We start from the raw sequence: 19877 nt of genomic DNA, 5'->3' as shown, positions 1-19877 counted from the left end.
AAAAAAAAAAATCAAAGCTTTTCCTTCCTTCCACTAACTAAACTTTCTTGTAAGAAGAGTAAGTGGTCCCGGTTCAGAAAAGCAAAAGCAGGAGAAAAGACCCAAAGCGGAGAGGGGCCCTCCTACCCCCACCTGCCTGCAGCCCCTGATTCCCTCCTAACCTCTCCTTGTGGGCCCTCCTGGGAAGGAAATACTTTTCAAAAACAAGAGCCCTGGGTTTTCATGACGAGAAGGCAGGGAGGCCCCTCCTCTCTCCTTCCAGGCTCCCCCTTGGCTGCAGCCAGGATCTGGGGAGTTTAGCTGTGGGGACCCCAAGTACGAGGACCTGCCCCCAACACCCAAGGCCACCCGAGGGAGCTGGTCTTCAGGATAAGGGGGGCCAGGTGGCTGCACCCCTCCCAGCCAGGCCCCCCAACACACTAGAGAGGAGCCAGCTCATCAGTTAAGGGCCAGGGAGGGGAGAACGAGGAGGGTCTGGAGCCTCTGACCCGTCGGGGAACCATGGCCACTGGCACCGACCGGGAGGGAGAGAGGGGGAGGGCTGCTGAGAGCCGGGCAGTGGCCCGGCGGGGTCAGCTTGGCAACTCCGCCTCAGGCCAAGCACCCGCAAGAGGATGACCGCGGCCCTCGTGCAGTGTGAGGATAAGGGGGGCGCTGCTAAGATAACCGGCAGTGACAGCGGGGGTTCTGAGACCCTGGGGACCAGGACGTGGGATGCAGGGCTCAGAGTGGACAGCAGCCCAGAGGGGCCGCGTGTACCTTCCACCACCCCTAATTCCCTCCCCGCCCCCAGTCCCCAGCCCAGTCCTGCCCGAGCGCCTTCCCCCTCTTCGCGACTTCCCCTCCAGTCCAGCCCTGGCGGCCCAGCAGAGGAGGCTCCTCCCCTACGCCCCGGCTCTCTACCGCCCGGCTGCACGTGGTAAGACCCAGGAAAGGCCCGATGACCACAGCTCACTTACAGACTCAGGGTCTGCGGTGTTGAGGACCCACTGCAAGCTCCCCTGCAGTGCACGAGGGCCCCTTCCACAGGTGTCCTCCAGGGCCGGCCAGAGCTCACCTCTCAACTAGCGCTCTCGGATACTGGCATAAAATCCACCACGAGGAGCTGCAAATCACTACCCCCGCTACCAAGAGGGACAAGGCCCACGCCGGGACTGCTCTTCGGGTGGGCCACCTGTCCCAGAGGCCCGCACAGGTCCTGGCTCACCACCGTCCCGGCAAGCAACCCCCAACCAACAGCCAGCCCCCTGCCTCGGGCCATAGCCTCTTGGATGAGCACGGCCTTCACCCCCGCCTCTGCCACCCTCAGCTGGCCGGTGCCTTCCATTCCCTGCAGGCTGGGGCCGCCCTCTCCCCAGCTCTGACCCTCCCCCACCCCTACCAGGCGTCCCTGAGCTCCCCAGGACTAGGACCCCACAGCTCCAGACGCAGGGGCTGGGCACGAAAGACTGATCGGCTGAACGAAGGGTGCACGGAGCCCAGGCCCCCTTGGAGGGGAAGCTGAGGCCCAGGCAGGAGCTGAGCGTGTCCGCTGCCGAAAGCAGACCCGTCTATCGCAACCGCAACCACGAGGCTCCCAGAGCCGGCTCAGCAGAAGGGATGGAGGAGGGGACCCGGGAGGGGCACAGGGAGGGGGCCCTCCACACCCTGCCTGGGAAATGGCAGACACCGCAGGCGTCCCGGAAGACTCTCGGGCAGCCCGGCACGTGTGAGGCAGCGCGCGCTCACACCCCCAGCATCCCACGCAGACCCCCGGGAGCCTGGGCCGGCTCCAAGGCACCTGTCTCCGGAAACAGCTGCAGCTGCACAGCTCAGAGCCTCTGGCCGCTGAGCTGGAGATGCCCGGCTCCGGGGCTCGCAGCCGGCTCCTCCCGGCTGGGGCGCCGGCTCCGCCCAGGGGGCTGGGAGGGGCCGTCCCCTCCTCCCGGGGCAGATCCACACACAAGGGACATCTCGCTTTTCTCCGTTCCTACCTGGCGGCCCAGCCTCGGCTCCACCTGCGAGGGTTGGAAGGGCCGCCCGGGGTCAGCGCTGCCCGGAACACCCATCCGCGTTTGGATTCAAAGACACGACTCAATCCCCAACTGGGGCAGAACTTTCTGGGATGCTCCCTGCTGCGTGATGGGGGAGGGGGCCAGGACAGGCTCCTGCCCTTCTGCCCCTCAGGCCTCCACCGGCTCCCGCAGGCCCCTCCGAGCCTCAATCCGCCCTTCTGCCAAGGGGGTCCCCGCCCCGGGCCTGGAGTCTGAGATGACGGCTCCCGGGCCCGGTGCGGTCGCGGGAGGGTCCCGCGTCCCGGCGTCCGCGGCAGGCGTAGGCCGAAGCGAGACCCGGAGCGCTCTCCGGTTACAGCCCTCGGCCCCGGCGCCGCCGGCTATTTCGGGCGAGCTGGCCGCGCTCCGGGCCGGCCGGGCGCAGGAGGCCGCAGCCGCCCGCCCCGCGCTCCGCGCCCCGCGCCCCGTGCCCGCGCCCGCGCCCGCTCACCTGCCACCGGAGACGGCTTGCGCAGCACCAGCCACCTACTCTTCCACTGCGGGGACAGAGGGAGCGTGAGCGCCAGCCCCGCGCCCCGCGGCCCGCGCCGGCCGCCCCGCGCCCCGCGCCCCGCGCCCGCCGCGCGCCCCGACCTTCTTGCCGTCCCGCAGCTTGACCTGGCCCTCCACCAGCGAAGCCTCGGTCATCTTCTGTCATGGTTCCCGCGCGCCCGCCGCGCCTCTACCCGCCGCCCCGTGGCCGCCCAGTCCAGAGGGCCCGGCGCCGGCCGGCGGGGCGGGCGGGGCGGCGCGCGGGCGGGGCGAGGTGCGCGCCCAGCCCGCTCTGCCCTACCCGCGCCCCGCCCCGGCGCTGCGCTCCGCGGCACCTGAAGCCACCTGAGCGCCCTCCGGAGCCAGGCACACTGCGGGGCTCGGCCGCTGGCGCTCCGGCACTGCTCACCCCGGGGCGGGGGGTGGGGGGTGCGAGCTCCCCTCCAAAAGCAAAGGGGAAGGGGGCGTCCGCGCGTCCAAGCGCTTGGGCCAATTTTAAAGTGCGCCTCAACCGAGCTGGCTTCGCCCTCTGGCACCTGTCCCTCCCACCACCCCGAGCTGTCACCAGACACCGCTGACCACAGAATGACCGTGGGTCGACCCTGGCCGAGACATTGCCCCGCATCCCCGGGCAGGTTGCTGCCCAGTAGTGAGTGGGACCACAATGCCGCGGTCTCCCTGTCTAGTTCCCGCTCCCCACCCCACCCCCCGCGCCGGGGCTGAGAGCTATCCCTCCGGGCAAGGATGGCACAGAGGTTCTCTGCTGCTCTATAAAGGCCCCCGAGAGTCCCCTTTGCAGTGGGGGAGCTCTGACTTTCCGGATTTCCCCTTCTCCACCCTGTAGCTCCAGTCCAGCTGCCCGCTGTTCTTTGGGAACCCAGGTGGTTGGGGGACCTGGCAGGTCGACATCTCAGACTTCAGCCCCCATCTATCTCTAAGACAACCTCTGACGTTCACGCCTTCAGGAGCAACCAACAAGGCGAGGGGCCAGGGGCAGAGATGGGGCAGCTCCCTAGAAGAGCGAGCAGAAGCAATGAACCCTACTCGAGGTCCCACCCTAAGGGAGCTGATGTCCCGAGGTCCCACCCTAAGGGAGCTGATGTCCCGCCGGAGGAGAGGGGAGGCTCAGGGGTGTCCTGTTACCCTGAAATCCACCTGGGCGGGAACAAGTGTGCGCATCTTCATCCCATCCAGGTCTTGCCTCTCACGGAGGAGGAACTAACGCTCAGAGCTGCGGGCGCCTCCAGGACTGACCCACGTTGGCTGAGCCCCAAGCAGGGCACAGGATCCGTGGGAGCAGGCAGAGCCCTGGGCTGGAGTCCCAGCTCACCAGCCACCATGCTGGGCACAGAGAGGGCCAGGTCCTTCCTCTCTGGGCACCCACTCCCCCTCCTCACTGTCCCTGGGGAGCTGAGAAGGCAGGTCCCTGGTGGGCACCACCCTCATTCAGATGCCCTGGGGATGTCTTGCCAGGGCGTGCCCTGGGGATGTCTTGCCAGGGCGTAATGCAGAGCGGCGTCACACCAGGCCCAGGATGCAGCTCTGTGTCTCCTGTGTCCCCTCCTCCAGCACCACCTCCAGCGGCACCTGTGCAGCCAGCAGCCGCCTTCTGCAGAGCAGTTGCCCGACTACAGAGCCCCATTCACGCTCCCCACACATCTCAGGCCCCCAGGGGCTGGCCCAGGACAGCCGGCGTGGAGCCCGGTGGCGCTGGGGGCTGTGGCCACCAACACATCCGCCACCCCAGGCGCCTGGCACTTGGTCATCCCTGCAGGGAGGGTCAGTGCCCTGCTGCATTCCCGAGCGCTGGACCCGACCCAGGCTCCTGCCGTGCCTGGCAGCTGCACCTGCTCCGACTCTGGCCCGAGAGAATGCGGGCCGCCATGGGGACAGACGGCTCCCCCCGCCCCACGCTGGCTACTTAGAGGTGGGATGATCTGCCTGCCTCGCTCCCACTCCCAGACCCTGGGTGGGCTCCTGGCCTCTCTCTCCTAAGTTCCTGCTGTGGACCGAATGTCTGTGTCCCCACCCCCCAAATTCACGTTGAAGCCCAACCCCCAAGGGGATGGTATGATAGAAGTGAGGCCTTTGGGAGGTGATGAGGTCACGAGGGTGGGGTCCCCAGGACTGGATCACTGTCCTTATAAGAAGACACATGAGGGACAAGTTCCTTCTCCTCACCCACCTCTGAGGACACAGCCAGAAAGCAGACATCTGCACGCCTGGAAGAGGGCTCTCACCCGACCCCAGCCTGGCATCCTGATCGCTGACTTCCGGCCTCCAGACCTGTGAGAAATGCATCTGTTTTTTAAGTGTTTTTACAGTGTTCTTGTTATAGCGGCCTGAGCAGACTAAGACAGTTTCCCCAGCTGTTGCAGCCAGAGTTGCTGGTTGCAAGTGGCAGAAGCTGACTCTGGCCACTGAAGCAGGAAGGAATTTGCTGGAAGAATGTCAGGCGTTGAGCAGAACGCAGGGGAGGTGGGGATCCAGCGGGAGTTGCAGGAGATAGGGCGCCAGGGGAGCACGGCCACACTCCTGAGACTGGACGCCACGCCCGCCCTGTGCCACTGCCCTGCCGGACTCCACAGCCGCCTTCCAAGAAGCCCCCCGACCGTGGGTCAGAGCTGTACCACCGGCTGGCCACAGAGCCACGGGCACTGCTGCTGGACATCACTGCCAAGGACACTGCCACCACTGCCAGACTCCATGGCCCCAGGGCAGTGTCACCCCATCAGTGGCTCTGCAGCCGAGGGACCTGCCATCAGACACTGCACCTGCCGTTCGCCACCCAGATGAACTTTAACCATCACACGACTTTTCTGGCCTGTTTCCTCTTCCAGCCTGACGTTATTATGATGAGCCCCTAAGTGAGATAATGGATGTGAGGGTCTCTCAAAATGATCACGGGTTTTACAAACACAAGGGAATGATGGGGACCAGGGCCAGGCCGCCTTGTCTTGTATCTCCAGGTGCTCAGTGAGGCTGGAGGACACACGCCAGCTGATCGTGGCAAACTCTATGCCTGTGTCCACCCGAGCGATGCCCTGTGTCACTCCTTCACAATTCCCAGCTCCCCTCAGTCAGGTGGGGCCACATGAAGGGGCTCTGGCCAGCAGAGTGGGAGGAGGTGATGACCGCCACCTCCCAGCCCTGCACGTCTGCCACCCTCCTCATCCACTGCATGGCGAGATGGGGTGTTACGGACCCAATTGTGTCCCCCCTAATGCATCTGTTGAAGCCCTAACCCCCAATATGACTGTATTTGGAGATGAGATTTTTTTTTTTTTTAATATTTAAATATCTATTTATTTATTTACTTGGCTGCACCAGGTCTTACTTGTGGCACGCGGGATCTTTTAGTTGTGACGTCCGGCATCTAGTTGCCTGACCAGGGATCGAAGTGCAGAGTCTTAACCACTGGACCACCAGGGAAGTCCCTGGAGATAGGATCTTTAAGGAGGTAATTAAGGTTAAATGAGGTCATAAGGGTGGGGCTCTAATCCCATAGGACTGTGGCCTTAAAACACAGGGAGAAACACCAGAGCTCTCTCTCTCTCTCTCAGCACACACAGGGCAAGGCCACGTGAGGACACAGCAGGACAGCGGCCGTCTGCAGGCCTGGAGGATAGGCCTCCCCAGAGATCAACCTTTACTGGATCTTCATCTTGTTCGTCTGCCTCCAGAACCACGAGAAATTTCTGTTGTGTGAGCCCTGCAGTCTGTGGCCTTCTGTTAAGGCAGCCCGAGCAGACTGGTACAGACAGTGTGGAAGATTGAATAAATGGCTGCAAATGCCCCTCACCTGCACCCACACCCCTCGAAATGTGACCTCCGCCCACCGAGAGGTGGAACCTGCCTCTCTACCCCGGAATTTGAGCAGCTCAAGTCCACTCTTTCTTTGGAACCCGGCCACCACCATGTGAACGGGCCCAGGCTAGCCTGCCGGATGACAGAAGACATGTGGCCCCGTCACCCCACAGCCCCAGCCAAGAGCCAGTCAGCCCCCGGGGGCAGAACCGCCTAAGACCCACTGACGACCCAGGTATGTGGCGGAGCCAGCCCAGGCGGCGAGAAGCACCCCACCAAGCAAGGCCACGTTACCAGCCCACCCAGCGTCGTGAGCTCCGTACGTGGCTGCTTGTACGTCACTGCGTTTGGATGTCATCTGTGTCATCGCAGCAGCATTCTGATACACAATGTCTGGAAGCTCTGCAGAGAAGGAGCCTGGACCCCGGCGAGTCGCCACGGCCAAGGGCACCAGCAAACGTCCAAGCTGAACAGGAGTCCGCACACAGCAGGCAGGATGAGTCGGGGAGAGGCCCCCCGCTCGCTCGCACGTGTTGTGGTGAGGCCGCAGCACAACAAAGACAAAAGGCACGAAGGCTGCCGGGCGGGGTTGGGGGGAGGCAGAGTCACGTCAAGAGAACAACAGTTTGACTTAAAGCAGATTTCTCAGCAGGAGTGACAGCAGACAGCGGAACACCACCCAAGTGCTGACAGACAGTAACTACTGACCTGTGAGGTGAAATGCCAAGCGAACAGCACGAACAGCTTTACGGCAATAGATGTGGAAATGGAAACAGATACACCCACGAAAGTGTAACTTCCTAAAACTAGCTCAAGGAGAAACAGCGTTCTCAACAAGTCCCAGAGTATTAAAAAATGATTCAGTAGTTAAGTAGCGTCCTCTAAAGAAAACACTGGGCCCAGGGGATTTTATAGGGGATTCTAGCAAACTTTCGAAACACAGATCATTCCAGCTTTCTGCAGCCCTCCAGTGGATCAGGAAAGAAGGGACATTCCTGAACTCATTCTCTGAGATCAGTATAGCCATTCCAAGAGTATAAGACAGTCATTCCAAGAGTATACGAGAGGAAAATTACAGACCAATGTCACTCAGGAACGTAAATGTAAAATCCTAAATAAACTTTAAGTCAATCCAAAAAAAGCTTATAACAAGTATGACAGAGTGTGTAAGCCAGGATCCCAGCAGCTGACAGTACATTAGGACAATTCAAGGAGGGATTATTCACAAAGGTGTGCTCTTGGAAGGAACCACACCTTTGTACATAAGGGGCACAGTACGTGACTGTGTAGCCCCGGGCCAGTGAGAGAGCCATGGAACCACCTCTAGACCTGAGGTGGGGGGTTCCCTGAACCATGAAGGGGCGTCATTTACATCTTGGGAGGATCAGTTAAGGGATCTGGGTGTATCCCTTGCTGGGGTACCGTCACAAAGCACCACAGACCGGGGGCTTAACCAACAGAAACTGTCTCACCATTCTGGAGGCCAGCAGGGCTGGGTCCTTCTGATGGTTGAGAACCTGCTCCAGGCTCTGTCCTTGCCTTGTTGAGGGGCCATCTCCCCCCCTGTGTCTCTTCACATCATCTTCCTTCTATGCATGTCTCTGTGTCCAAATTTCCCCTTCTTAGGGGAACGCAGTCATATCGGATCAGGCCCCACGCTCTCTAAAGATCCTCTTTCCACATCAGGTCACATTCTGAGGTCCCAGGGGTTAGGACTCCAATATACGAGCTTGGGGAGGACACAATCCAACCTATAACACTGAGGCGACCCCTGAAGAGGAAGCCAGGGCAATCAGCACCCCAACCTCACACTCCTCCCTCCTCTGACCTCCTGCTGGGGCTCCCCCAAAGGGCGCAGGAGCCCACTGACACAGCCCATCAAGATCAGCCTACGGGGCACAGGGCAAGGTGGGGAATAAATCTGGAGAGGCCGACAGAAGGTAGCTGGCTCGCACTCTGACTCAGCACGGCTCACTACAGGAATGCAAGTTTGGCTTGACATTAGACCATCTATAAATGCACGTCACCTCTTTAACAGATCCACGCTCAGCACTCACAGGGGAGGTCAGGGAGAGCTCACATCAGGCAGAGGTGCGGTGGGACTGAAGCAACACGCTTCCTGGAGGCCGAGAACAGGCGGTCGGAGGTCCGAGATTCACGAGTGGGAGCCGCTCCACCCTCCACGCTCCTGGGGCACCAGCACCAGCCTCTGCTGCCCTGGCTGCGGTCAACGTGGTGGGGCTTCAGCAGCACGTCCCGGTCCGCTCAAGGGCTCTGAGCCCCACCCCCAGCATTTGGGGCGATGGGCACACACACTGCTGTCCTCCCAGTGCCCGTCTCTTTTCCTCCGGCTTTGCTGGGGGCAGTGCACGTCCCTGGTGATTTGTCTGGTCCTGTCATGACAACCCTGTTCCCTGCCCTCCCGGCTTCCTCTGCAGCTGGGTGTGGCCATGGGACCCCATTCAGGCAATGGTCAGGCCTCTCAGGGCTCCAAAGGCTGAGTGAAGGGGGAGGGGCGGTACGGGAGGGAACGTTCTAGGCAGCAGTGGGAGCACCGCCCACAAGGGCCCTGGTCAGTTTCACGAACACAAGGAGGCCCGAGTGGTCAGAGTGCAGTTGTGGGGGCAGAAGAGGGGCTGGAGGCAGGTGGAGTCAGACCACACAGAGACTGGAGGTAGGCTCCCAGATGGTGGGGGGTGACATGGAGGAAGCCCTGGTGTGTCACCCGGGACAGGCGGCGAGACCCGGTCCAGGTGGAGCTGTGGAGATGACAGCAGAGGGGAGTAGAAGGACCCCACCCTCTGGGCTGCTCTGGGCAGGGGCCCCATGCCCAGAGCAGGATGGGTGGGGCTGGGGCTGGATGCGCTGAATGCCACCCTCTTCCTGACCCTCCCTGAGACCAGGGGTCCCAGCGCCGGGCACCGCTCTGACCCACCCCCATACACCCAGGTCTCTTTTCCTGACCACAAATGTCATCACATCCCCACCCTGCTGTCCCATCAGGGACACCTGGGACACCCCCAGCACCTCACTACAGGCCACCCCCCCCACACACACACACAATCCCATCCTCTTTGGCCTCAGCCACACTTCCTTACTTTGATTCAAATAAGCCACTAACAGGGGCTTCCCCGGTGGCACAGTGGTTAAGAGTCCACCTGTCAATGCAGGGGACATGCGTTCGAGCCCTGGTCCGGGAAGATCCCACATGCCGCGGAGCAACTAAGCCCGTGCACCACAACTGCTGGGCCTGCGCTCTAGAGCCCGCGAGCCACAACTACTGAGCCCGCGTGCCACAACTACTGAAGCCCACGCGCCTAGAGCCCGTGCTCCGTGACGAAGAGCAGCCCCCGCTCGCTGCAACCAGAGGAAGCCCACGCGCAGCAACGGAGACCCAACACAGCCAATAAATACATAAATAAACAAATAAACAAATTTATATATTAAAAAAAAAAGCCACTATCAGCCTCCTGTCTCAGGACCTTTGCATGTGTTGCTTCCTCTGGCCCAGGATTCTGGGCCCTCCGGGCATCTCAGATTGCGTGCCCACAGTGTCTTGCCTGGCTGGCGCAACCCACTACCCTCCACTCACCCTGGCATTTGGGTTCCTCCCTTCCCCTGGTTTCCTTCAGAGGAAGTCTCCAGTTTTCCCCGCCTAGAAAACACGGCTGAGGGAGAGCTGCAGTCGGGCGGGCTGCCTTCTTGAAGCAAAATGATAGCTAGGGGTTTTCCCAAATGACCTGTCTTAAGTTCTAGCATCCGCTGCCGTGGGACAGCGCAAGGTGCCCGGGCGCAAGCCCCACTTGCCTGGGGGCGGGTCTGAGTCGGGTCTGGCTGTAGGCACAGCTCTTGCTCTGGAGAAGGCCTAGTCTGGATCCCCGTCCTGACTGCCCAGGCCATGGGGCCAGACCCTCCCTGGGGGGCCACAGGCTCCCTTCTCCTCTGAGCAGCGGGGCTGCTGGCTTGGGGCCCCAGCACCTACAAAGCTGGGTCGGGGGTCACGGCCTGGGGGCGGGGAAGGCTGAGCTGGCAGCAGCGGGACAGGCAGTGTGGGCCGGGGTCTTTTTGGGAACATGTTTATTGCCAGTGAGGAGGGAATGGCAAGAGGCACGATGTCCCCAGGGGTGGTCTCAGGAGGGATTCACAGGCCGCTTGGGGGGCCGAATCCGGTCGCTGATCCAGTCCACGTAACTGGCCACGCGGGTGTAGACGCCGGGCTTGTTGAACTGCCCGCAGCCATCACCCCAGCTGATGAGGCCGTACAGGTAGGCCACGCCGTTCTTCTCGCAGGCCAGGGGCCCGCCTGAGTCCCCCTGCGCAGAGCGGCCGGTCAGAGCCTGGGGCCTGGCTCAGGAGACTCACGGCTCAGCTCCTCGACACCCATGAAACAGTCCACCACCCCCTCACCCCAGGCTCCCTCCCCCCAACCTGGAACATGCCTCCAGAGGGGTCAACCCTTGAGGTGGGCTCCCCGAGAGCTTGGGCACAGATGACATGGGTATTCCAAGTAAGGGGGCTGCCCCCCTTCCCCCAACCGCACAGGCAGGGCACCCTCCCAGTAGTGGGCTGCTGCGGCCCCTCTTGCCTCCACAGCCAGCAGAGCCCTCCTCCATCTGGGTCCCCCCTCCGCCCACCAGCACGCACCCACGTGCACCAGGCGGCCCCGCGGTAGGCAGAGGATATTCCCAGCTGGAAACACTCTCTTTGCCACCTGGCAAAGCCCTATTCACCCCCTGGGACAAGTACCAGCGCCCCTTCCTCCATGAAGCCACCCCTGACTTCCCCCAGGGCGCTTGCTGTACCACGTGGTTGAGTGCCGAGCCCCCACCCTTTGCCACCTGTGAGTTGTGTGACCTGGGAGGAGTGAGCAGACCTCTCTGGGCCTCAGTCTCCCCACCTATAAAAATGGGGAGTAAAGCAGTTCCTCCAACTCAGCACTGATGTGCGGCCCCGAGGAGCCCTTGATAAACGGGACACACTGGGATTGGCCGATCGCTTGAGCCCATTTGGGAGAACTCTGGGTGAAAAGGGGTTTGGCCTTTGACGTCACGTGGACAGCCCTGCCCTTGGCTGGACAGCTGGCACGAGCCTAGGCTTTGGGACCCGGCCCCTCCCGGGCCTCAATCCCCGCCTCCCGTGAGCAGGGACCCCACTCCTGGCCCCTGGGCCTCCAGCAATAGTGAGCGCCCATCCTGGGGGTGCCACCGACCAGGAGGTGGGCCTTCTGCCCGGGCTCCTGGCCGGCCCCGCGGGTCGGCCCCTCTCGGCTCTGAGCTCCCGGGGTGGCCGTCCCGGCTCACCTGGCAGGCGTCAGACCTGCAGTCGAAGTAGCCGGCGCACAGCATGTTGGGGCTGATGTCTGCCCCGTACACCTCCGGGCTGCTGCACTTGTGGTCGGCAACCAAGGGGACCAGGGCCTCCCGCAGCAAGCCGGAGTAGCCACTCACATCTGACGGCCGACAGGGGGCACTCAGCCTGGGCGAGGCTTGCAGGGCCGGGCCGCTGCTCCCGGGGGGCACGACGCTGGCCCCTTGCGCCCACCCCACTCACTCTCATCCTGGTGGCCCCAGCCCGCAATCTGGCACTTGTGCCCAGCGGGGAAGGTGCTGCCAGGCTCAGGCAGGCAGATGGGCTGGACGAACTGGGAGCGGACAGCACAGCGCTCCCCATTCTTCTCCAGCCGGATCAGAACTGGACGGGAGAGAGGCCGGGGGTCAGCCTGCGGCGTGGGGGCTCACGAGGGGCCGAAGGTGGCTGCCGAGTCACACGGGGCCCAGCCCCGCCGGGCAGAGGGGCTGCGGCCTGGGAGGCCCAGGAGGCGACAGGAGGACCAGCAAGGCTGGCCGGCCAGGGTTTCCTCCAGCCGCGCCGAGGCCGCTCGGCCACGCCAGCTGCTCCTGCTGCCCTGCCCCCGCCCCCCTCACCCCAGGCTCCCTCCCCCCAACCTGGAACATGCCTCCAGAGGGGTCAACCCTTGAGGTGGGCTCCCCGAGAGCTTGGGCACAGATGACATGGGTATTCCAAGTAAGGGGGCTGCCCCCCTTCCCCCAACCGCACAGGCAGGGCACCCTCCCAGTAGTGGGCTGCTGCGGCCCCTCTTGCCTCCACAGCCAGCAGAGCCCTCCTCCATCTGGGTCCCCCCTCCGCCCACCAGCACGCACCCACGTGCACCAGGCGGCCCCGCGGTAGGCAGAGGATATTCCCAGCTGGAAACACTCTCTTTGCCACCTGGCAAAGCCCTATTCACCCCCTGGGACAAGTACCAGCGCCCCTTCCTCCATGAAGCCACCCCTGACTTCCCCCAGGGCGCTTGCTGTACCACGTGGTTGAGTGCCGAGCCCCCACCCTTTGCCACCTGTGAGTTGTGTGACCTGGGAGGAGTGAGCAGACCTCTCTGGGCCTCAGTCTCCCCACCTATAAAAATGGGGAGTAAAGCAGTTCCTCCAACTCAGCACTGATGTGCGGCCCCGAGGAGCCCTTGATAAACGGGACACACTGGGATTGGCCGATCGCTTGAGCCCATTTGGGAGAACTCTGGGTGAAAAGGGGTTTGGCCTTTGACGTCACGTGGACAGCCCTGCCCTTGGCTGGACAGCTGGCACGAGCCTAGGCTTTGGGACCCGGCCCCTCCCGGGCCTCAATCCCCGCCTCCCGTGAGCAGGGACCCCACTCCTGGCCCCTGGGCCTCCAGCAATAGTGAGCGCCCATCCTGGGGGTGCCACCGACCAGGAGGTGGGCCTTCTGCCCGGGCTCCTGGCCGGCCCCGCGGGTCGGCCCCTCTCGGCTCTGAGCTCCCGGGGTGGCCGTCCCGGCTCACCTGGCAGGCGTCAGACCTGCAGTCGAAGTAGCCGGCGCACAGCATGTTGGGGCTGATGTCTGCCCCGTACACCTCCGGGCTGCTGCACTTGTGGTCGGCAACCAAGGGGACCAGGGCCTCCCGCAGCAAGCCGGAGTAGCCACTCACATCTGACGGCCGACAGGGGGCACTCAGCCTGGGCGAGGCTTGCAGGGCCGGGCCGCTGCTCCCGGGGGGCACGACGCTGGCCCCTTGCGCCCACCCCACTCACTCTCATCCTGGTGGCCCCAGCCCGCAATCTGGCACTTGTGCCCAGCGGGGAAGGTGCTGCCAGGCTCAGGCAGGCAGATGGGCTGGACGAACTGGGAGCGGACAGCACAGCGCTCCCCATTCTTCTCCAGCCGGATCAGAACTGGACGGGAGAGAGGCCGGGGGTCAGCCTGCGGCGTGGGGGCTCACGAGGGGCCGAAGGTGGCTGCCGAGTCACACGGGGCCCAGCCCCGCCGGGCAGAGGGGCTGCGGCCTGGGAGGCCCAGGAGGCGACAGGAGGACCAGCAAGGCTGGCCGGCCAGGGTTTCCTCCAGCCGCGCCGAGGCCGCTCGGCCACGCCAGCTGCTCCTGCTGCCCTGCCCCCGCCCTTCCCCGCTCTGTCTCTCCTGCCCCTCCCCCTCCCTCCCACCCGTCCCTTGAGTGTCCGAGGCCCCTCCCCTGCCTGGCACCCACGCCCCGCCTCTCTCCTGGCTCTGGCCCTGGGTGCGCGCAGAGCACACAGCACGGTCCCGAGCCTCACCGAGGTCGTGGTCGCTGGGGTTGAACACTGAGTACAGCGGGTACGGGATGTATTTCTCTATGCCGAACGTCTGCGTCACGGCCGTCGTGCGGTTGAAGAAATGTTGGCCGAGGACCACAGAGACACTTTCCCTGGGGGGGCTGTGCAGTGGGAGCTGGTGGCAGCATGACTCTCGGGCCCCTGAGGTCAGCTCGCCCCTTACCCACGGGGACAGAGCATCCGGTAGACGACCCCACGAGAGTGACGCCGTGCAGGGCCCCCGCCCCCACCAGACCCTGGGAGAGACCTGAGCAGGGGCCGGGCTGTGGGCCGTAGTGCGGTAGGGAGTGGGGAGCTAGGGCCACAGCCCCCGTCCCGGCAGCACCGCCTCTAAGGCAAGCGGCATGAGTGACCCTGGGGGGCCTTGTGCAGGTCCAGGTGGGGTCTGCGCTGACATGCGCCCGCGTTGCTGCGGACCCCTGCTCTGGGCACCGGTTCTGCCCCACGGCCCTGCTACAGGGGCAGGCCTCCTGTGAAGTCACCCGTGGGGCCAGGAGCCAGAGTACTCCCCCTCACCCCCCGCACCTGCACACGAATGCCCTGTCCCACCCACCTCCACCAGCCCTGCTTGGCTCAGGCCAGGGACCAGGGTGCTGGGGTCCAGCCCACAGGGGACGGGCCCCTCCATCCAGCTTGGCCCTCCCCAGCCCCTCCCTGGACGTGAGCAGAGGATGCCTGCTCCCCTTCTCCAGCCTCTTAACCACCCCCATCCCATCCATACTGGGGAGACCACAGGGGTCCTGTTTCACAGGTCACACAGCGGTCAGCACAGGGCAGGACGTATGCCCACTGCCCCCCACTCCTACACTGTAGTCCCTGGGGTGACTGATGGGGACTCACCGTCGGACTCTCACGCTGCCAAGCCCCCAGCCCCCGCTCACGTCCCACTCCCTGGGATACCACTGTCAGACCCGTTCCCTCCCACTGAACCCCACCCCCCGCAGAGAGAGCCCCCCACTCCCCACAGCAGAGCCTTGTTCCCATCACAGCCGTGAGGAGCGGGGGACGGGCTGGCCTTTCTTGCTCTGGGCTCGCTGCCCCCCCACCCTGGGGTGTGGTAGTGGGCCTCGCACCCCTGACCCTTCCCCAGCCGCCAGCCCCAGCCGGCCCTCCGCTCTGGGAGCCCGCCGAGTGGGCGGGGCCTCGGGCTCCCGGCGCCCCACGGTGCCACCAGCTCGGTCTGGGCCGGGGGGGCGGGGCCGGAAGGGGCGGGCCCTGCGAGGCACGGGCCGCACCCACCACCCTGCCGCGCACGCGCTGGCCGCCCCGCCCCGCCCCTCCCTGAGCGGGGAGACCTGGAGCTCCCGGGGCGAGGAACAGGGCTGGGCGGCCACATGGGCAGGGACAGGGACAGAGACAGCACCCCGGGGCAGGAATGGGGCGGGTCTCGGCAGTCTCCATGCCCAGCACTGGGCTGAGCGCTGAGTCCCACCTGAGTCAGAGGGGCAACGGGGAACGGAGGGACCAAAGGACGGGGTTTACACGGGTAGGTGGCGAAACGTGGGGACACATGGGTGATGGTTAGGACAGGCGGGTGGGTGCGTAGATGGGTGGCGGGTGGAGAGTGGATGATGGGTGTATGGCCGGCTGGGGGGGCGGAGGCCTAGATAGCGGTGGGTGGAGAGGTGGACGGCTTGAGGGATGGCGCAGGGGGTCGTGGACGCTGGGGCCAGAGCCGCTCACCTGTTGGAGAAACAGTGGGCGGCAGACACCACCCAGCAGGTGTGGACAAGGCTCCCGGCACAGAAGCTGTTCCCGATGTAGATGGCGGCCAGCCAGGGGTGGGAGCCGGGCAGCGAGGACGAGCCACCGACGATGCGTGGCCGTAGAAAGCTCCTCTTCTTGTGCCTCTTGCCACAGGTCTGGCGTCCGGCTGGTCCGGCTACCGCAGGCCCAGGCAGGCTCAGCAGGGCCTCGGTGGGCGGGGGCTGAATTCTGGCGAGGGATTCTGGGAACACAGGTTACCCGCTCACACACCCCGGGTCCCTTCTGCACACCCCAGGCCAGAGAGGGTCCTGGCTGCGTCCACCATCCTCAGGGCCCCTGCGGTTCACCTGCCTCCTGACCCAGCCTAGGCAGCTCGTCTGAAAGAGGGTCCCCAGCTCTGCCCCTGTGGGCACATGACTTACTCTGAGCCTCAGTTTCCTCATCTGCAGGATGGGGAGAACCGTACCCAGTCACAAGGCTTTGTGGGAACCAGGGTGGCCTGGCACACCTGGCAGGTATTCATATCCTTCCCAGCAGCCTGGGACCCCAGAGCCAACTCGGGATGGTCAGAGAGGCCTGGAGCACAGGGCCAGGGGGTGGGCTGGCCCCATGGAGCAGCCCACTCCCAGGGTCTGACTCCAGGGTACTCACATTATCCACATGCACCCACACTTCCCTGTCTCTGGGGACCGTCCTGGCACAGTGCAGCCTGGCTGGACCACCCAGAGGACCCGGTGACCAGCTCGCCTGCTCTGACCTCTGGTGCCAACACACTGCGTGGCCTTGGACCAGCCCTGCTCTGGTGAGCCTCAGTTTCCCCATCTCTCTGATGGGGCCGTGGTCCTCCGGAGAGAGGAGGCCTGGCATGCGGGTGATGTGGGTTGGGCCACGGGGAAGCCACGGTGATCTCAGCGGGGCAGGGCCAGCGCTGCCCCCACCCTGCTGCTTCCGACCCAGCCACTAGCTGCGCGCACCGCAGGCTGCCAGGCGGCAGTACTCCCAGGAGAGCGTGCTGTCCTTCACCACGTAGCACCAGGGCCTCTCGTCCTTGTCCGGGTTCCTGGGGTGCAGGGAGAAGCGGGTGGGCAGGGGAGTCAGTCACGGCCCCTCAGTGACGGGTGGGAGGAGAGAGCTGGGGACCCCTAGCTGGGTGCGGCTCCTGGCACTCTGCCCACCCCCACCCCACAGCCTTTGGCCCCTTCTGCAGGTGGTTCCGATCCCTGGCCCTGGGCTCTTCTCGCCGCGCAGCCTCCCAAGCTGAGGGGTCAGGACCCAGGGACAGGCCCTGCCCGCCCAGTGCTGACCGGCAGTAGGCGTGGGGCCCCAGGCCGAGGAGGGCCGCGGCGCCCACAGAGTCCACGTGCAGCTCCTGGTAGAGCAGGTCGGAGTTCCAGGCCAGGCAGCTGAGGCCCGAGGCCGCCGTGCTGGCCACGCCTCGGTACTCGGTGCCACTCCCCACGAAGCAGGGCTGGGCCGGCACTGCGGGCGGCACGGTGCGCGGTGAGCCTGGGCCCCAGGATGCGGGGCCACGCAGCTCTGAAGTCGAGCGACTCACCAATGTTGCAGAGCCGCCCGGCGTGGTCTGGGGGGCAGGCGCATACGGTGGTCCCGGTGGCCACGATCAGATGACAGGTGCCCCCGTTCAAGCAGGGGCTGCTCAGACAAACTGGGGGGAGGGCTCAGAAGCTGGGCCTCGAGGGGCAGGGGCAGGGCCTGGTTCCCACCCGGTGCCCGTCTCTGGGTGGCCCTGGACGAGCGCCTTCCCCTAGTGGGAGGCCCAGCGATACGGCCCGCACCCCCGTACCTGTGTGGTGGGTGCCCTGGCATTGGACCTGGCCCCCCGCACACTCGCACTGTTCCACTCGGCCCCGGTGCACGCGGGCCCAGCGATCGCCCACCTCCAGGTACTCGTAGCGGCTCTCGTCAAAGCATTTCTCTGGGGGCGGCACAGTGAGCCACTGCTCCTGGCGCCTGCGGCAGGCGCCTCCCTGCCCTGCAGCCCCCTACCCTGCTCACCTGTGCCGCAGTCCTTGCCAGTGAAGGCCACGGGGCAGGTGCAGTGGTACGACTCAGGGTCCTGGGTGCTGGAGCACGAGCCCCCGTTGAGGCAGGGGCCAGAGGCACAGGGATCCAGGGCAGCTGGGCACATGCAGCAGGGAGGGGTGTGTCTGAGAGCCCGGCCGGGCCTCGTAACCCCCTCCCCACGCCGTGACTCTCCCCGATTGCCAAGAGCCCGCCCCCTTAAAGATGCCCCTCCTGAGTTCCGTGGTGTGTACATGCCCTGGAAGTGAGCGCAGGCCTTCCGCCTCCTCACCACATCCTCTGCCCAGCTCTCAGACCCTGGGCAAGTGGGCCTCTGGCTCTGCATCCAGCACCCTGAAAGCCCGACCCCCATCAGGCAGCGCAGTCCTCTTCCGTGTGCCCTGGGACCCTTGTAAGCGGGGCTGCCAGCACCACACCCTGCGGACCCCTTGGGCCCCCTCCACGTCCAGGGCTGTTCCTGTGCAGCCGCAGGGCCCAGCCTGACCACCAGGGGGCGCTATGACCCCCAGCAATGGCCAAAGCAGTTATGTGGCCCCCCGCCCCCCGCCCCGAGAGGGCAGGATCTGCGGGGCAGAGTGTTCCCCACTCCCAACTCCTGCAGGCCCCGAGGCCTGCAGTGGGATGAACCCCGAAGCCCCCTCCTGCACACCAGGCAGGACCCCAGCCCCCGGTCAGCTCTGACGCCCCTCAAGCTCACCGGCACCCCCGGCCCAGCCCCCTCCTAGCTTGCGCTCAGGCCCAGACCCCCGGCACCCACCTGAGCCCTCCCGGGGAGTGGAAGCCTGCACACAGTAGCCCCAGGCCCTGTCCCGGTCATAGTTGTGAGTCGTGGCACACCTGGGGGTGACGCATGCGGTGACGTGGGGGTCCCAGGCCAGAGACCCGCCCACCCTAACCCCAACCCACACAGGGACCCACGCTGACCACTCTGGGGCTCTCTCCCATTCACTCCCTCATTCATTCATTCACTACATCTGCTGTGTGCCAGGCTCAGTGTGGAGTACGGAGGGCAGGGAGCGGAAGCGTCTCCAGGGCGGGCACGGGGCACGGGGACTGGGACCCACCACTTCCTGTGGGCACTTCCCTCTGTAGTGCAGGAGTGGACCATGCGGCCGCCATAGCGGAAGGGGAACCTGCAGGGCTGCCCGGCCTCGGTGAGCACTGCTACAGGAGACACAGGGGTCAAGGGCTCCCGCGCTCGTCACCTCCCAACCCCCATCACATACCCCACTCCCTAAGTGCTGCTGTGTTCTTCCAGACCCCCCATCTAGGTGTAGCCTGCCACCTCCAAGAAGCCTTCGCTGACCCACCTGTGCCCCCAGGGCTGCTACTGGAGGGGGCTGCCCTGGGCAGGTGGGTAAGCCCTCCACCATGGGGTCCCTCTGCCTTGGGCGCTGTGGCTGTGGCTGGGGTCCTGGGGGTCACCGAGGTTACGGGGATCGCGGGAGTCCCAGGGGTCACTGTGGCGTTACATTCTGGGGGTTCCGTTGGGTTCTAGGAAGAGCCGAGAGGCCTGTGATGGGGTTGGTGTGGGATGGACCCCGCTCACACTCAGGCCCTGACTCAGTTTCCATATTGGGAAACTGAGTTTCCTGAGGTCTTGGAGTAGGGCCCAGGGGACACTGGCTCTCCCATGGCCTCAGCTGGACCCTGTCCCCTCCCCTCCCACCGAGTCCAAGGAGTCAGGCTGAGCTGGCTCAGGGTCTGCCAGGCTGGCACCACTGCTCTCCACGCTCGAACCCTGGGGGTCTGTTCTGGGGGACGGACGAGAGCAGCTGCGAGGCCTTCAGAGGCCCCCCCCCCGCCCCCACCTCAAACACGTGGACCCAGCAGAGGCCCAGAGAGGCGAACAGTCTCCATGCCCTTGGGTGGGGGCCAGCAGGTTGGATCCCCAGGTCCCCCGTCCCCCAGGCCAGCCCAGCACGCCCACCTCACCCCCGGAAGGCTGGCTGTCGCCACGCTGGGCCCTTCACCCACCCCTCACCCTGCCCTGGCCTCAGCCCCAGGACCCAGAGTGGGCACGGAGAGCCCATGATCACAGTGCCTTGGGGTCAGTGCTCACCCTGCCAGCCTGGGGCTGAGCCCCTCGAGGCACCAGCAGCAGCAGCAGCAGGAGCAGGGGCAGCCCAAGTTGGGGGCAGGGGCTGGGGACCCAGGCCCAGCGCCTCAT

The 19877-nt window shown here is 64.8% G+C and overlaps 2 protein-coding genes across 2 annotated transcripts in view; both read right to left on the bottom strand.

Moving 5' to 3' along the window:
• Positions 1 to 2681, bottom strand: part of DOK7 (docking protein 7) — a 29039-nt gene extending 26358 nt beyond the window's left edge. Inside the window, exons 1-2 of the mRNA XM_007456858.1 lie at positions 2628 to 2681; positions 2485 to 2530 (exon numbers count right to left, since the gene is read on the bottom strand). Coding sequence (XP_007456920.1) covers positions 2485 to 2530; positions 2628 to 2681 — 100 coding nt within the window. The remainder of the gene's footprint in view (positions 1 to 2484; positions 2531 to 2627) is intronic.
• Positions 2682 to 10462: 7781 nt separating this feature from the next.
• HGFAC (HGF activator) lies at positions 10463 to 19877 on the bottom strand. Its single transcript, XM_007456857.1, has 14 exons — positions 19770 to 19877; positions 19018 to 19201; positions 18772 to 18868; positions 18465 to 18544; positions 17681 to 17803; positions 17469 to 17600; positions 17220 to 17330; positions 16969 to 17143; positions 16639 to 16724; positions 15641 to 15905; positions 13919 to 14058; positions 13400 to 13540; positions 13150 to 13298; positions 10463 to 10645 (listed from the first exon to the last, which is right to left on the bottom strand). Exons 1-14 carry the CDS (start codon positions 19875 to 19877, stop codon positions 10463 to 10465), a joined length of 1974 nt encoding a protein of 657 aa, XP_007456919.1.

The sequence above is a fragment of the Lipotes vexillifer genome, unplaced genomic scaffold (assembly GCF_000442215.2).
Source record: "Lipotes vexillifer unplaced genomic scaffold, Lipotes_vexillifer_v1.1 scaffold63, whole genome shotgun sequence".
NCBI classification, from domain to species: Eukaryota; Metazoa; Chordata; class Mammalia; order Artiodactyla; family Lipotidae; genus Lipotes; species Lipotes vexillifer.
Note: the sequence above shows the minus strand (reverse complement) of the source record. Positions and strands in the feature narration are given on the sequence as shown.

Coding starts and splice junctions, on each gene's coding strand:
- HGFAC (XM_007456857.1), bottom strand. CDS start 19,877: ATGAGGCGCTGGGCCTGGGTCCCCAGCCCCTGCCCCCAACTTGGGCTG. Junction 17,144..17,219: donor CGGGCGGCTCTGCAACATTG/GTGAGTCGCTCG, acceptor TGCCGCCCGCAG/TGCCGGCCCAGCCCTGCTTC. Junction 13,299..13,399: donor CTGGGGCCACCAGGATGAGA/GTGAGTGGGGTG, acceptor GTCGGCCGTCAG/ATGTGAGTGGCTACTCCGGC.